Source organism: Anabrus simplex, chromosome 1, assembly GCF_040414725.1.
Source record: "Anabrus simplex isolate iqAnaSimp1 chromosome 1, ASM4041472v1, whole genome shotgun sequence".
Taxonomy (NCBI): Eukaryota; Metazoa; Arthropoda; class Insecta; order Orthoptera; family Tettigoniidae; genus Anabrus; species Anabrus simplex.
Genome location: NC_090265.1, coordinates 226,216,546 through 226,235,541, shown reverse-complemented (window position 1 = coordinate 226,235,541; position 18,996 = coordinate 226,216,546). Strand labels below are relative to the sequence as shown.

At 36.8% G+C, this 18,996-nt stretch overlaps 1 protein-coding gene across 1 annotated transcript in view; it reads left to right on the top strand.

The window, feature by feature from the left end:
- Kul (Kuzbanian-like) overlaps window positions 1-18,996 on the top strand; it is a 1,041,359-nt gene that overhangs the window by 1,007,586 nt on the left and 14,777 nt on the right. Inside the window, exons 12-13 of the mRNA XM_067141147.2 lie at window positions 1,224-1,338; window positions 6,300-6,434. Of these exons, the coding sequence (XP_066997248.2) occupies window positions 1,224-1,338; window positions 6,300-6,434 (250 nt within the window). The remainder of the gene's footprint in view (window positions 1-1,223; window positions 1,339-6,299; window positions 6,435-18,996) is intronic.

The window sequence follows — 18,996 nt, the reverse complement described above, 5'->3', positions numbered from 1 at the left end:
GTCTATAGATATATCTCATTACATTTGTAATAGTTCAAGAACTATTTGCAAGATAGAAGCACAAGGCAGAGGCTGCTACACGCGTGCAATGTACGTCACTCCGCAACAGAGAGTGTTGGGGAGTTTGTGTGCAGTGTACGGCACTCCACGCTAAGTGGTTAAGCACTCACCAATACCATTATCAAGAGGAGTTGATGAATTCCTTCCTCTTTGGTGCAAACTTTACCAAACATCATAATTACTAGCATTGAGTACATGAACAGGATGACGGTGTTAAATACAACAACATATAAAGGGCAGAAATAGCTGTTAGATAACAAGATTGCCTTTAAACACCCTAGTGTTACCTGGGAACATGTCTGCCTCCTTGACTGAGTGATAAGACACTAACCTTTGGTATGAGTGGTTCCAAGTTCAGTTCCTGGCTGGGCTGTGGATTGTAACTGTGTAACTGTAGATGGTTAATTCCAGAGGCTGTGAAAAAACTTGGTGTTTGTACTGTATCAACACCTCTGTACAATTTTCACACAACTCGTAACACGTTCCTTCAACATAACTACACACAGTGCCTTACATCATCATCATCATCATCATCATCATCATCATCATCATCATCATCATCATCATCATCATCATCATCATCTTCATCAGAAAGGTAGTTTCTAGCATGCAAGAGAATAAACACAGTAACAGGCTGGTGTGGGCAGAAGAAGCAACAAAAAGGAAAGACAAGCATTAACTCAACTTTACTCGTTGGTCATTGCTGTGTGTATAGATCGATTCTTCCTTTCTTTTTTTTTTTTTTGCTAGTGGCTTTATGTCGCACTGACACAGATAGGTCTTACGGCGATGATCCCTCAAGTTTACGACTAATTAGTGCAGATGTCACTTACATTCAATAATTAGATAGGATGAAGAGCATTAGTTCATGATTAGATGATGTGAAGAATTGGATTAATTTAGTCTATGGTCTAATAACATGTCAGAAAAAAGCAGAATGTGTATTGATTTGGCTGGTCAGCATTTTATTGTGATGATATCATCTTGAGATATATTCAAACTTAATAGTGAATTTTTGTAACTAGTAAGATGTTCCTAATTCTCAAAACCAATTATTTCCTTTTATACCATCTATTTCTGTGAAAATTATTGTTGAAAAGTTTTGGTACGATATGGATATTTCTTATAATCAACTGTCTAATCTTCATTTTACTTTATTCTAGATCATCATATGAGTGGAATACATACCCACTAGACATCCCTGACCTGTACTCGAAGCCTGGCACACCATGCAACAATTATAATGGTTACTGTGATGTATTTCAGAAATGTAGAGAGGTGAGATCACTGAATTACTTTATTTTGTTCATTTAAAGATTTCTACAGAGAATTCTTCAATCATACTTAGTTGAACATGTTCATTTTCCCTTTGAACTCCTGTTTTTTGATTCTTTTTTATATTTTTTCCTCTAAAATGTCTAAAAGGAATTACCAGCCCCCACCATTAGAGGAAATTGATTCACGGGCTATGATAAACAAAATGTTGGAATTTAGTGTGGAGGATAGTGATGTTAGTGAAGTAAGTTTTGCCAAAGGGGAATTTGTCATTAATGGAAATTTACCTGAAACAGGCTTGAAAGTACAGGGTTCAGGCCCAGCTGATGCAAATGTTCAGTAGTCGCAAAAGAGAGCATGTGTTTTGATTCAAGTTCAAGTAGCGATCATGACATTGACAGTGGTGATGATAATACTGATAATATTCCAACCAGTGCAACTTCTTTGTCAATTTAGACTAAAAGTGGACAAAGAAGGTCCCACTTTGATCTAAAATTCCATCATGGTGTAAAGGGAGAGTTTTTAGCAAAACAAAACTGAGGAAATTATTTTAATTATTTTTTTATGGTGATATATGCCAGAACATAGGTGAACAGACAAACATTTATGCCCAGCAGAAAATCACACATAAAACCCAGTTTAGTAACATGAAATGAAGGATGAGAAATTAATTTCATTATGGTCTGTACTGACAATATTTATCTCTATTAACAAAGATGGGTAGGTCCATGTATTCAATACCATAGTAATAATGAAACAAAGGAGTCAAGATCAAGACTGGGTCCCAACAAATAAGGACAAAATAGAGCTACTTATGGTCATACTGCTGCCACAGGAGATTGTACAGAATCCTAAATTAGGACATTATATTTCTCGCAATCGCTTATTGACCATGCCTATTTTCTATGGGCTGATGACAGAGAAGAGATTTTCCTCCACAGCTTTTTACATTTCTCTCACAGTGAGGCATATAATGGACAAATTCCTCCCAAAATATACAAGATAAAGCCAGTATTTGACCATCTTGTAGCAAACTTTTTGGAAGCTTCTACCCCTGATGGCAAAGTGTCAATACTGATGAGAATCTCTTGTTATGGAAAGGGTGGCTAGGGTGGAAAGTAAACATTCCAAGAATACGATCAAAATTTGGAATGTAATCATGCAAATTATGCAAAGCCAGAGGCAGGGTATGTAACATGATCTGCTTCTGAGTGTACCATAATGAACACCTGTAATAAATATAACACTGTGAAGGCTGTAAATATTACCTGTAATGTAATATAGTGCATTTGTGTGTTACCTATGAACTGTAGGTATATAAACTGGATCCCTCAAAAGTGCTAACCAACATAACAGACATTTTTTTGAATATTATAATTTATTCCATCTAAATCTTTTAAGTACATGTAAACATAAATCTACAATATACGTGCACAAAAGTGTATTTTCAGGAAGAGGTTGTTAGTAAGCTGCTTTAAATATTTTGGTATAAGTTACTGTATAAACCAGACCTTTACTATTAGAAAGAAACACACTTAGTATCACAGTGCAAAAGTACTTAGTACGTTCTTGCACACAGTAACGAAAATAAAAATAATAGGATTTTTGAACAATAAAATATATTATATTCAAGTAAATATTTCTCTTAGGGCCCTTGTATATTTCATTTTAGTCCATGATTGTTTTTTAAGCAAGTAATTGAATATTTTCTTCAGTTAGGGAAATCGCTCCCCACCAGAGAGTGAGCCAGAATGTACCAAGCTTAAGGGGTTGAAACATTATAAAATATTACTATGTTTTTAAAGCATATGGCTAAAAATTCATAGTTCTTAAAATTATCTACATAATTCTATCTATTTGTAAGCTCCATATGGCCTACTAGTAAAAGTGTTAAGAATAAAAACATTAATGTGAGTTGCAGTCTCTTGTCTATATGTAAAATGACACCTTAATATACGTTGTAATGTCCATCTTCAATGTCTTCTGTGGTCAAGGTTATGTATGACCTGTTAAATATTTTGATCCTTTGGGTATAGTTGATTTATTACAAGATGGGTTTTAATTATTATTTTTAGTTAGTTGATATATTGTAGTGTTAATTCTGGTAAGTGCAATTGTCAAATGTATTCCGTGTGATCTATAATGGAAATGAAGAAGCTGAATGTATAAGCTGAAAATATTTATTTAAAGGCTTACAGTCAAATATGTAAAAGACATGACTTACATATGCGTTGCCCACTTCACCATCTGGGATTTGTTGGTTTAAAGTCCTGTCCTCGTTTGCCGTGTTCTGGTGGGTGATGTGTTCCTGCCGTTATTAGTGGGGAGCTATGTTGAGGGGAGGGGCAGGGTAAGTTGGAGAAGGTGGAGGGAGGAAGTAAGAGGGGAAGTGTTTGAGGAAGGAGGTGTTGTTCTTGTGTGCTGAGGGTGGGAGTTATATTTACAATAGAGCTGTTTGCAAATAATAGGAATGAAGGTCTCCAATAATGTGTTTCTTTTTTCATTAATTTTAGGAGCTATACCAGATGAATGGAGAGTTGCTATAGTAGCCCCTGTGTATAAAGGAAAGGGTGATAGACATAAAGCTGAAAATTACAGGCCAGTAAGTTTGACGTGCATTGTATGTAAGCTTTGGGAAAGCTTTCTTTCGGATTATATTAGACATGTTTGTGAAATTAATAACTGGTTCCATAGAAGGCAGTTCAGTTTTAGGAAAGGTTATTCCACTGAAGCTCAACTTGTAGGATTCCAGCAAGATATAGCAGATATTTTGGATTCAGGAGGTCAAATGGACTGTATCGCGATTGACCTGTCTAAAGTATTTGATAGGGTGGATCATGGGAGACTTCTGGCAAAAATGAGTGCAATTGGACTAGACAAAAGAGTGACTGAATGGGTTGCTATATTTCTAGAAAATAGATCTCAGAGAATTAGAGTAGGTGAATCTTTATCTGACCCTGTAATAATTAAGAGGGGAATTCCTCAAGGCAGTATTATCGGACCTTTATGTTTTCTTATATATATAAATGATATGAGTAAAGGAGTGGAATCAGAGGTAAGGCTTTTTGCAGATGATGTTATTCTCTATAGAGTAATAAATAAGTTACAAGATTGTGAGCAACTGCAACGTGACCTCGGAAATGTTGTGAGATGGGCAGCAGACAATGGTATGTTGATAAACAGGGTTAAAAGTCAGGTTGTGAGTTTCACAAATAGGAAAAGTCCTCTCAGTTTTAATACTGCGTTGATGGGATGAAAGTTCCTTTTGGGGATCATTGTAAGTATCTAGGTGTTAATATAAGGAAAGATCTTCATTGGGGTAATCACACAAATGGGATTGTAAATAAAGGGTGCAGATCTCTGCACATGGTTATGAGGGTGTTTAGGGGTTGTAGTAAGGATGTAAAGGAGAGGGAACTGGAAAAAATCCTAAGAAAAGCAGCTCGATTTGTTCTGGGTGATTTCCGACAAAAGAGTAGCATTACAAAAATGTTGCAAAGTTTGGGCTGGGTAGAATTGAGAGAAAGAAGGAGAGCTGCTCGACTAAGTGGTATGTCTACTGTTGCAAATACTTCTAACTCATAACATTACAAGCTATCTTTGTCACTGTCAAATGATTCCACTATTATATGCCTTTCCAACTAGAATATCTACAAACTCACAACTTGCAACATTTGAGCATTACTTCAAATTTTGAGATGGTCCATAGAGATCCTATTTGAAACTGTTCTTCAACTTCTATTCTACAACTTCATATCCTCAACGTGTTTTACAACTCCACCATATGCCTCTGACTTTCGTCTTTTATCTTCAAGATTATGATTAACTTCGGATCTCTCGACCAACCTTTGACTTTTATTCTCTCTTCTTTACTTTGATTATATACAATTTTTCGCTATCATCTAATTATAACCACCAGACTATCAACTTTATTTTGATGCAATCTTACTACTTGTTGTATAACAATCTGTTGTTTTATCCATTGCACTTATTTTAGCAGCCTTCTAATGTTAATTTTGTTAATACTTCCACTATTATATCTCATCACATTGTATTTTTTAAACCATCATTGTTATTTTTAATGTTATTTTACTTCAAATCTCCTCAAGATTTTAAAATTTGTTTCATTATTACATGTTATTTAGATGCTTATTTTTAATTTAAGGTTAAGACTATGGCTGATGATGCCTTCAGGGAACGAAACATGTACCACTATTAGTTAACAAATTTATGTAAATCATCCAAGACTAGACTTTGTATTGATTAGGTGGTCTAATAAATAACTTACTGTTCTTATTTCAATTAAGTGGTATGTTCCGAGCTGTCAGCGGAGAGATGGCGTGGAATGACATTAGTAGACGAATAAGTTTGAGTGGTATTTATAAAAGTAGGAAGATCACAATATGAAGAGAAAGTTGGAATTCAAGAGGACAAACTGGGGCAAATATTCATTTATAGGAAGGGGAGTTAGGGATTGGAATAACTTACCATGAGAGATGTTCAATAAATTTCCAATTTCTTTGAAATCATTAAGGAAAAGGCTAGGAAAACAACAGATAGGGAATCTGCCACCTGGGCAACTGCCCTAAATGCAGATCAGTATTGATTGATTGATTGATTGATTGATTGATTGATTGATTGATTGATTGATTGATTGGTTGATTTAGGTTGTAAGAGAGGTTCTTATATTGAACAGAATTAATATAGATGTTTTCCAGAATATTGAGTAATGGGCCCTTCCGTTCTTGATGCAGGATCTTCAAATCTCTGTCTATTGTAGTGTAATTAAGGTTGAAGTTGTATGGCAGGCACTCATGGCTGAGAAATGATGATGTTTTGTGGTATTGCGATGTTCTGTGTATCTTGTTATGAAATTTCAACCCTTTATTATTACAGTGCTGTCATGCTGAGTTTGAGAAATAATACTTTCTAACCTTGGGAAACTTCATTGTTTTCTTATACAGGTTGATCCTTCAGGACCACTTGCAACCCTGCGCAAACTGCTCTTATCAGATGAGAGCATAGCAACCTTCAAGCGTTGGGTTACTGATCACTGGTATGCAGTGCTCTTCATTGTGATAGCTTTTGTCTCCCTTTTGGTAAGTATCTTTCTTTCTTAATGTAAAATGCAGAAAATCTGTATGAGTGTTTATGGGACTTATAGTGCATGACATAATAACTGAAACCATATTTGAACTTCAACATATTTGTAAAACTACTTCAAAGAGAAATTTTACAGGAACATACCGGTACTTAGAAATATAGGAATATTAAAATGAACACTTAATACGATGGTCACAATGACAGATCAATGTGAGAAAGAGGAATCAAAGATATACATGAAGGCACAAAAGAACAAGGACAATCTCCATACCCTCCTAGTCTGAGATAGATAGGCTCTTCCCTCATCAATCCCACTAACATTATGTCCATCTCTTCTCAGCCATCATCAAGCTTCTTTATGCTTCCCAGCTTTTACAGCACTCATTTAAAGGGCCATCTAGATAACAACAGCTCATCAGGGGTTGAGAAGAGATGGATTTAGAATTGCTGTGAATGATGTGGAGACAGCTAACTTTTTGAAGACGTCAATATATGAAGGTGCAGAGATTGTCCTTCTGTGTTTTCATGTTTATTCTTGTCTCCTCTTTCTGTTGCTCCTTCTTCCCACACTGATCTGTCATTGTGTTTATCCAGTTATGTGTTCCTTTTTCATGTTTCTAACTTTCTATATATAATCTGATTTGCCACTTATTTGTTACTTTCTCTTTCTTACCAATTCATACTGTATTTCTGCATGTATACAAGCTGTCATGTAAGGGTAGGAATATATCAGAACAGAGAAGAGAAAAATTGTTCCTTTTTTTCTTTTATTTAACTTGATATTACTTACAAATTTGAGACAGTTTTAGACATCTGAAATATCATAACTAAGTTACTAAAATTACTACTAACTAACATTAACTAAACACTTAATTTTAAAGAAGTGATCACGACTTTTTGGGACTTGAAAACAATAAAAAATAGCCCAAGTTAAGCAGTACTGTTTTCTTCTACTATTCCACTTGGAATTGACTGACACCCAAGAAAATAAATCTGCTATGTCCACTAATGTTGTTCCCTTTTAACTAACTTTTTTACACATTTTAACAGAGATGCAACACTTCTTCCGTTGTTAAAATCTGTTGCCTTCTGATGATGAATTTATGCTATTCCTTTATGGCACCATTTGGCATTGCATTGTGTATGGCATGGCATATTTCTTAGAGGCCACCCAAATGCTTAACTTTCCAGCCTTATGTCCTGGACTGCATTTTCCAGGTATATTCGATTGTACCTTTTTTTTCCTCTGGGACCTCCATCTTTTTCTTATAATGTTGTAGCATGATCAGTTTTACCATACAATTGTGAAATAAATATATTTTCATTCCTTTAACTCTTGAGAAAGCTAACTATCAAATACCAATATTAATTATCGTGTAATATTGTAACGATAGTTCTATTTTAGTGCTAAGATCAAAATTAACTGCTAAATTGTCCTCGTTAATAGCATGAACGTTTGTTTCCCTACCTCAGTAATTTGAGTGGAATTGTTTTCCCAGTAATAGCACTTAGCTTGCGAATGGTACACTGGAGCCATTTGTTGTTCCAGTATTACTGGTCTGGAAGCATGCAACACAAATGTATCAAGGAGAGCTTCCCCATACATAAATGTGGGAAATTAGAACATTTCTGTTGATTATTGGTTTTAGATTTATCTGAAATCTGTTGAGCTGAGTCTTTACTGTACATTGGTTGATGTGAAATTTAAGAATGGCATGAGGGCTGGTATGTGGTTAAAATGGTACACGCAGCTCACCTCCATTGGGGATGTGCCTGAAAAGAGCTGCAACACCTCGGTATGAGGACATGAGTTTACTTTTTATTGGTTGATGTGTTTCTTATCTATGGAGATACATGACAGAAGTCATTACAGTTGCAAAGACTGCCTCACAAGCTATCTCATAAGCTCTTTCCTGAGAGAAGGATATCAACAGCCAATATGTTGCAGAACCTTGAACAACATTTGTGTTCAAATGGGGCAGTTGGAAGGGAACCTTCTATTGAAGATACTCTTATAACTTTTGGTCATAATGAAGAGGTTCTTTCAGCATCTGCCCAGAATGTCCCACATATTCATTGGTACACAGGCACTTGTACTACAGACCAACATCAGCCGGTCATCTGTTATGCAAGCATTACCTAACAAATAATTTAATCTGTACTATCTGCTATTATATTAGAGGCACTGTCCTTCCAACTCCAACTTGGCAACTACAATCCTGGCTCAGTTCGGTGGTATTTTAAGGTGCTCAAATATGTCAGCCCTGTGTTGGTAGATTCACTGGCACATAAAACAACTCCTGCGGGACTCCATTCTGGCACCTTGGCATCTCTGAAAAACCATTAAAAGTAGTTAGTAGGATGTAGAGCTAATAACATTATTTTATTATTATTAAATATAGTAGAAACTTCATGATTTGACTTTGATGCATGGGGAATATTTTCTCAAAGGATATTACATGAACTGGACGGTGATGCAGCCCAGCCTGTTTATAAGTAGCCCTTTTTTTTAGATCATGTTGCTTAACCCTAGAATACTAACATTATTCACTAGTTGCTTCATACTAACATACGTAAAATTTACGTGCACGTGCATATCTATGCTAAAACGGTAAGTAATCTCCACATTGCTGCAAGAGGTAATGTATTATTTAAGAATTTTTACATTTCATATAACAACAGATAACTCTACAGTTCCTTACTTTTCTACCATAATAAAAATACTGATATCATAGTCAAAAGTTATTTGCTCAATATTACATTTATAATTCAAAACTCACTACTATACAAACTCTTCCTGGAACGAAGCATATGATTTAACACTTTACTAAATGATGTCTTCAGAAACGTTACACCTAACACGGAGGGCACACTTTTTTCTTGTGCTCACCGCAGACAGGCTCACCACATTTGCTGCAGTAGGTCGTAGTCATGCATCTCTTCTTGTAACTGCAGAGGGAGCAGTATTTCCTCTTCCCCGTCTGTTGTTCAACTGTTGCAGGGGCTAGCTCCTGACCAAGGGCAGTGTTTATAATGTTCCTAAGGTGCTGAGACAGTCCAACACTGGATCCGGAAATTCTTCTCTGTTGACCCCCTGCGGTATCCCCTGCCTGCCATAAGAGGTGACTAAAAGGGACGACCAAGGGACGATCAATTTAGAACCATGAGACTACTTGTAAATAGTACCATCATGCAGGAAACACCATGAGTTGCATTTACTTGCGCGTAGTACCACTATGTCAGGTACGCAATAGGTTTGTGATTAGTAGCAACAGTGTGTGAATCAGGATGTGGGTCTTACAGTACCTGTGATTTGTACCTTTCTATGAGCAACACCATGGGATGAGCGACACCATGGTTCTGCCTTGCCTATGCTTAGTTCCCACTATGTGAGGAATACCACGGGATAGTTCGAGTCCCTGTGGTTAGTCCACTTATGTGAGGAGTGCCATAGGTTTGCGTTGCCTTTATGAGTTTGCGTTGTCTGTAAATAGCACCGCAATGTGCGAAACACCATAGGTCTGTGTAACATATGCGCAGTACTCTTCCTGTGAATAGTACCATAATGTGTGGAATAACGTGAGTCTATGCTACTTTTGATTAGTAACGCCAAATGACAAATAGCATGGTTCTACTTTCCTAGCGATAAGTACCATTATGAGGTGCTGATGACTTGGATTTTGGACCCGTTTCATTTACAAGAATAATCGATTCAGCATCGTGCTATAGAAGCAGTCCCTTGACCCTTGGTCAGTAATACCATTGTTTTGTGCCAGCTTCTGTGCATGTGAGGCACTGTGGGTCGGTTCCACTGATCGTTTTAAATTCATATCCATCCATTCATTCTTCGTCCTTATGCTTTGAATTCTAGTCAGTGGAAGATTTTGGATTTTTAATTTGTCATCACATTTCGTCTCATTTTGTACCATTAGGGGCCGATGACCTTGATGTTAGGCCCCTTTAAACAACAAGCATCATCATGTGTAAACTACAAAAGCATTGATTCCAGCTGTATTTAGCATATTATAAAAGAAGCATAGTGGCCATCGTCTGATTTTCTGGCCACAGTCCCTATGTTGACACATTTGATCAAGTGTGTCAACACTCCCCTCAGTGTCATTGTACGTGTGTACCATTTCGGGTTTCCTTGAAGAAGTGTGGATGCTTTTGCCTTCATGCATGCTTGCTACAAGGGTTACAAGCTTGTTTCTCCTTGACTTGAAGGAAACACATGACATATCATATTTTTGTACTTCAACTCAACAAATTCTCGAGGTAGCTCTACCTTGTTCTTTTTTATCGTTACCATGGCTGTGAGCTGGTAGTCATTCAGAAGCTTCTTCACCAGTAGTATACTGGTAAACCAATTGTCCATGGTGATATTTCTGTGAGTTCCTTTTATTGTTTGTACCAACTGCTCGACATAGTAGGAAGCCACAGCTTCTCCCATTGGAGTACTACCTTTACCCAGCTGGGGTATGGCGTCTATCATGTAATGAGTCCCACTGTCATACATCATTATGATTTTGTTTCCATACTTATTAGGTTCATTAGGAATGTAAACCTTGAATGGACACTTTCCGCAGAAGCCTATGAGCTGTTCGTCTATTGTGCAGTAAGAACCTGGTTTGTAATTCCCTCTGCACTTCTCCACAAATGCATCCCAAATCTCTTTCACTGGAGCAAGCTTGCTTGCCTGTTTTCGCTCTTCCCTGGTTGCTCGTTCATCAAAACGTAAACAGTTGACTAAAAAATTAAATCTCTCATTCGACATGGTAGCTCGGTATGTAGAGCCACACACTGAGTCATCAAACAACATGCATGAGGGCAAATGATTGTCCTTGAGAGCTGCCACAAATATCAAGAGACCAATTAGAGCTTTTAGCTCTTCCATAGATATGTCACATATTGTTGGGCTATGGACTGTATAGCTCTCCCTTTGTCTTGATATTTAGAATCTAGATATCTAGAATAGTTTCCATTATGTTGTTAGTAAAGCATAATTCAAAACACATAAGTGGATCAGCTTCTACGTTTGACGTAGGTCCTGGTCGGATATGAACTATGTTCTTTTTTGGGTATTTTCCTATATTTGAATCAGTCGTTGTTCTCCACATATGTCCATCCTTACCAAAATGTTTATGCACTTCACAATCAACAAAAAGCTGTTCTAAAGGTTGAGAGACTGAAGGTGTGCTGTTTGAAGTAGTCACTTCTGTTACTCTCTCCTTAGTTCCTTTTCGAGATTTCCCTTTCGATAGCTGCTCAATTTGCTGAATTTCAACAGAAGCTCATAAATCTGGATCACAGTCAAAACTATCTTCAGAATCATCATCACGGGGTGAATAATTTGGATCATCATTGGAGTCTTCGTGCTCTGATTCACTTTATAAATGGTTGTCTTCCCCGCTCTCATCTCCATCCAGCTCGTCAAGAATACGGCAAATGAACTCCTCCTGTTTCTCTCTTCGTTTATCCATTGTGTCCTGGAAAGTCACATGCCTAATAACTACAAAGCAACCATCCGGAATGAGCAACCTACCCACATATGAAAATATCCAAGTACCTGTTACATATTAATAATACATCATTTTTACGTACCAACAATAATGCGTTAATACTAACAATACGTAAAATAGGTGCAGTGACTTACAGAAAATGAACTTTCCTGGCATCTGCTCCTCACTTGTGCATCTAAACACTGTGGTGACATCAACCACACTGACCACTGAAAGCACTGCAGGGATGTCTGGTGGGGGTAAGGTGGGAAGGAGCAGTGCACAGTTATATGACGCATACACATTAAGTTTACGTATGTTGGTATTCTAGGGTTAACATCCAATGTACCTTTTTACCTATGTGCCCATATCATCTTTAAACCAATAGCCAGTAAAAAATAAGAAGTACTGTCTGGTATTTCAACCAGCCTCTGCACAAACTGGTTTCTTAACCATACAGGTGTGTGCTTTTGCTGCCTTAGGTAGGTCAAAGCTTAGCAGTCAATAGGAATCTCGCAGTCTACATGGCCTATTCATAGGTGTTGTAATGCAAGTATTATTCATAACCGTGATTGTTTCATGCATTTATTGCAATTCCTATCATTGAATATTACAATTGGTGTAAATAATTCTGTCTGTATTGTTGAGCTTAAACCCATCATGTCATTATACAGAGCAAGTCCCACAAGTGCTGCCATCCTTCCTGCACACCGCATGTTGGCAAACAAGAACATGGTCACCATCACACTGTTCTGTAGAAAACCCATCAACTTTGATGAAGGGACAATCATATTGAAAACCAGATAGACAAACAGATAGAAAAAGAATTAAACTTACCCTATTACAGTAAGTGTTAACATTGTTCTCCCTCAGCTAATAGACAGGACATAGTATGTGATGATATCTTCAAAATTCAGTCAGTTATCAATGATCTGTATTTAAGGTTCCCTATCAATTTTTTACCTCTCCTTTTCTTAAATGTTTTCAAAACACTTGGAAATTTATTGAACATTTCTCTTGATAAATTATTCCAATCCCTTACTCCTCATCCTGTAGATGAATATTTGCCCCAGTTTATCCTCTTGAATTTCAGTTTCAGTACGAATTGCATTTTTCAGTTCTTTCAGGGTGCAAATGTTAATTCTATACACTCTTCCTTTCAAACTACCCTATAAATAGAAGTTGCAAGACATTAAACTGGGAGAGCAAGCTGGTCTGCTCTAATTATTCAGTCCCCAAAAACATTATGCACTGCATTAATTGAATTATGAGTGGTAAGTGCTGGAAATATCCAAGCGACCTTTCCTGTTCAGTCAGTTAAGGTAGAAACTCGTTCAGTATTAATTCTGTGTATCGGTCAGAATGGTGTTAATAATTAATGGATAGTTAATGGTGTTATTAAAAGAAATCAGCCTTACAATTTGTTTAGTGCTAATAGCATGCCATACTCCTATTTTAAGGTTATGAAGTGGAGTTTAATGATTTATTCTTGGTTTCTCACATGACCAATACTGGTTATTTTGCAACAAAAAACATTCATGCAAATAAAACTATGCCTCATCAGAAAACAACACTATTTCTGAATTTAATTCTCTGCTGTTGACAGACTGAAGAGACCAATTGTAATAATGTTTTCTTGCAGCTTAAATTTTCTGTGACTTTGACTTTGTAAGATATTAGAATCATTCCGTATTGACGGTTTTCACTTTACAAAGGTGAAAAATGAGAGTATCCTCCTAATTCAATACAATAAATATTCCCTCATTAGACGGAGTAGACAAATTCAAACATGTTTCGGCTTGTTTGAACCATCTTCAGTAAAAAATGAGGGGAGATTTGAAATATTTTTCAGTTTTCTTGCCACCCACTGTACAGAATATAAAACCTCACTTTGCTGAACCTTACCTTTTTCCTGAAATATTTTGTGGGGTATTGTTCAAGTTATACAAATATCCTGATTTATTTTGTCAGTTGAGACAGTCAGTTGTTTAACTTATTTTTTTTAGCACTGAACATTTAATTTATTCACAATTTTCCTAATTCCGTAACGTGTTGGCACTCATGTTGCAGGAAATTGTCTAGGGAATTCTCTTCTCACTCTCCCATCAGATTTATGCTTTCCAAATCTACAGCACATAAAAATACACTGTTCAACACTAAATTATATGCCATAAAATGCATAAACTGATCAATTATTGCTGTATAAGAAGCAATCATACTGTACACTGTATGGAAGTTTATTGCAAACTTGCCAAGACCATGACTTTACTGGGCAAGCTGTATGGGTCAAGTGGTTATTGCATCATCCACTCGCCCAGACACGGCACAGGATATGACTGGCTACTCAACTGAGGCTTGCCCACTATACCAGTCCCACATAGGAACCATATCTATATATTTAGGATTTCTATACACTTTGGGTTGCACAAAATTAAATTTTGAGGGGCTAGTGGACAACTCTGTATAATGTGTATCAAGGTTTTTGACTGAATATTTATAGAAAAATGGTGTGTGTGGTATACATGCAGAAAGACAGCTGGTAACTTACAATTTATACATGTTGAAAGACAGCTGATAAATTAGAATTTATTTAGTTAACATGTACGAGGACGGTTTGAAAAGTTCTCGGAATCACCGCTAGATGTCAGTGCTAGAGCAATGAGATTCCCGCGCAATAATCACACATCCTTTGTGAGTGAACACGTGGCGCGTCAGTGCTTTAGCTGCAGGAGTGTGGTAGTGACGACTCTTTGTTGTTGTTCCCGCGTAGTGATTTGTGACAATGGAAAAAACTGAGATTTGAGCAGTGATCAAATACTTTGTAAAGAAAGGTATGAAAGCAAAGGAAATTCATGCCAACTTTCAGAACACACTGGGAAACTCTGCTCCTTCATTTTCAACTGTTGCCAAGTGGACCAGCGAGTTTAAATTTGGTCGGGAGAGCTTGGATGATGATCCGCGTAGTGGACAGCCAAAAAGTATTACGACCCCAGAATTTATCGCAAAAATGCATAAAATGGTCATGGAGGATCGTCAACTGAAAGTGCTGGAGATTGCTGAAGCTGTAGGGATGTCTTCTGAACAGGTATATTATATTTTAACCGAAGAATTGGGTATGAAAAAATTATCCGCAAGATGGGTGCCATGGCTCTTGACATTGGACAATAAACGCACCAGATTGGAAATGTCCGAACAAAGTCTGGCCCGTTTTCAGTGCAACCAACAAGATTTTTTGCGCCGGTTTGTGACTACAGATGAAACTTGGGTCCACTACTATACCCCAGAGACAAAACAGCAGTCAAAGCAGTGGAAACATGCTGATTCACCACCACCAAAGAAAGCAAAGGCAGTGCGTTCGGCTGGAAAGGTCATGGCCTCAGTTTTCTGGGATGCAAAAGGCATTCTGCTGATAGATTATCTTCCTACTGGCCAAACAATTATGGGGCAATACTATGCAAACCTCCTAGACCAGCTACCAGAAAAGATACACGAAAAAAGGCCTGGTTTGGCAAGGAAAAAGGTCATCTTTCATCAGGACAATGCTCTGCCGCACACAAGTGTTATTGCCATGGCAAAACTACATGAACTGGGGTACGAATTGTTGCCACATCCACCTTATTCACCTGATTTGGCACCGTCAGACTTTCATCTATTCACCAAGCTGAAAATTTTCCTTGGTGGACGGAGATTTTCTACAAGGCAAGAACTGACAGCTGAATTGAAGAGGTATTTTGCAGGCCTGGAGGAATCTCATTTTCAAGATGGGATCAAGGCATTGGAACATTGCTGGACCAAATGCATTAGTCTACAGGGAAACTATGTTGAAAAATAAAAGCAGTTCCACCGAGGTAAGATACTTAATTCTAGTACATTCCGAGAACTTTTCAAACCACCTACGTACTCTGTTGGGACACAAGAGTTGGTTGGAAGAAAAATGTTTCAGTCTTTTGGGCAGTATAAGGCAAGAAACTTGTACAATTAAACTGTTGGAATGAAGTCTATTAAATGTTCTTCATTTTTGCTAGTACAGTACCATCCTGCATTTAGACACCAATCAATCATGTTCAAAGGTGTATGGTAAAGTTAACGAGTTATTAATCCATCTGGTCTTGCTAACTGCCCTTTTGTATCCTCATTGTTAATTTATAAACAATTTAATTACAGAATATAATATTTTGATTACCTAAATTTTAAAATTAGAATGGCAGAGAATGAATGAAGATAAGAACTTCATTTAAATGAAAGTGATTGTAGCCTTGATTAAGTTAACAGTATATGAGAAGTCAGATTTCTTTTGACTAAATATATCATAAATATTATATGATTTTCTGTGGTGACCTCCACAGTAGGATCAAACATACATATCCAGCTGTGCATTTAATTTTGAAACCCATCTTTTGATTTCTAATAGATAATATTAATACACAATTTTATTATTTCTTTATTAGATTCTGCGGTCAAAATGTGGTCCAAGTACGTAAGTGTGTTCTGTAAGTAGACTGCAGCTGCGTTTTGTAATGAAGCTCATATAACCTGTAGAGAAATGCACTGCCCAGTGTGATGGAATTACAAAGTTAGGTTTAAGAAGGTATAATCACGATTTGACTGCAACCTCATGAGATCTATATGAATAAATTGGAAGTAATGTTCATAAATATGTAGACAACATGTTTTCTGTAGAAACGTGAAAGGTATGGTACATTTGTTGTAAAAGAGAAGAAAGTACCATCCAAGTATTTTTCCTCCTTGAGAATCAGAATCACAGTTTGAAGTCACCATAGCTTGAGTTGATTGAACTGGAAAAGTTAGAGAGTTTCCCTTTTTCATTGCTCCTGAACAATGGCACCTACAGTGCATAAGGAAGTTCCTAAGCAGTAAATTGAAGGCTGCTTATGGACCATTAAGCAGCTTTAACTTGGCAGTTCATTGCGCTTCCCACTTTGGAACATACCTTGCTATAACTAAGAAACTCCCTGGTGGCTCATGGTTGTGAACTTAGGTAAAGAGCTATACTTAGGCTCACAAGAGTTGGAGTCCCATGTTTAGCGCCACGAGCGAGAAAAAGTTGACTAACGCTGCTTGAAAATAGTCTGTTGCTATGGTAATGATAACAGCGATGCTACATTTAAGGAAGCTATCACCATGTGGGTTGGCTAGCTCTCAGTTGCTTTGGTAACATTATTCAGAGTGGTGTTGTGTTAGTTGTTGTTGCTTTATGTATTTATGTGTTTATTTCCTGAATATTATTTTCATTGTTAATTTAGTTTTTGTAAGTTAATCAGTGGCTAGCTGTACAGTACTATTCTGTATTGTGCATTTGTTGAGGTTATTGTCAGAAACTGATGACTTTGTTAGTGATTATCAAATCTCATATTTATCGGCAATGATGTGTCCTGTCTTAAATGCTGGAATTATTAGTACGAGCTTAGGAATGAATCAAAGTTTATTGAATTGCATTAGGCCTACATGTTATTAAATACTCAGCCTGTATGAATGGGTGATATGCTGCAGATGGAGATAACTATGACAATTCTTCTTCTTCTTTTTATTAAAAAACAGTGTTTGCAGATGATTTTGCCATACAGCAGCAATGCAGCATAATACAGCAATAGGCTCTACAGGTCAGTCTCTTGGAAGAAATACTCAGTAGAACAGGATTAAGAATTTCTATAGAAAAAGTAAATTTATGACAAATATTTAAAATGCTGCAGAATTTCTAAAACATAAATTAGTCGAACAAGGAAAGTAAAGAAATTCAGGTATTTGAGAGAAACAATTCAAGAAAATGGTTTGGAAAAGTCTGCAGTAGAAGAAAGAGCATACAGTATAACTAGGAATATTTACAACAAAAGTGTTTATCTAAAAACCTCAGAATACAAACAGGAATACCTATACGCGAGTGAATGTCTAGTACTGAATTACAAGCTGAATAAATTAGAAGGGTACTGGGAAAAAAAAAATTATATGGTAAATACTCGGTCTACTAAGAACTAGAAATCAAGAAGTAATTATGAAATATAATGGAACATAGAAAACATAACAGAAACAATGCAGAAGAGGTGATTATTTTTTGGACATTTATACGGAATGGATGAAAACAGGTTAATGAAACAGATCTTCAAATATCTTTGGAACAAGAAGTCAACAACAACCTGGATTCATGAAGTCAAGAAAGATTTGGAAAGAAACAATGACGTATAAGAGAAGAAACAGCAACAGTGAGAAAGAATTTTAGAAAGAAAGTGTTAAAAATGGAAGGATTCCAAGGTCAGGAGGGAATGAAAACAAGCTCAAAATGGTCTGAGGAGATGAAAAGGAGACATGATGAGCAGATGAAGGAGTATTGGAGGAAGAAGAAGAAACAACAAAGGATGAAGCTTTGAAAGTGTCACGTGGTCCCTATAAGACCCTAATGGAGAAAGGAAAAAGAAAGAAAGAAAGAAAGAAAGAAAGAAAGAAAGAAAGAAGAAAGAATAAACTATGGTATATGTCATCCTGCAAAACCCCCATGTGAAATATTTCAGATTAAAATTTAAAAGTTCAGAATTACATCAAAGAATCAGTGTTAGCTTGTGGCTGTAAAAGTTTGGTGAAAAGCTAGTAGGAAAACAATCTATATTTACTCGTACTTATCTAGTAATTGAACTCACCTATTTCTTGTATACCAGATTGATCCTTCATTCCTTTAAGGCTGCAAAATTATCAGTGATGTCTTCATGGAGTGGCTGATTTTTCATTAATTGCAGTGTCTGTCTGTTAGGTCATCAGCCCAGAGGCTGGTTGGATCCTCAAATAGCACTACCAAAGGTTATGCAGTTATATGGAAACTGCAAAAACCAATGGCAGAGCCCAAATGAGTCGTACTAGGCAAGATGAGGCGTGAAGTAGTTTGCCATTGCTTTCCTCACTGGACCAGAAGGTGCTACTGCAGCACGACTGATCCTATGAGCAACACCTTTCATAACACTCAGACACTAGTTGTGCTCCGAATATCATTACTCAGCACCACCCATACCCCAGCAGCTTCCATATTGTCACATCCATGGATGAGAATGGGACT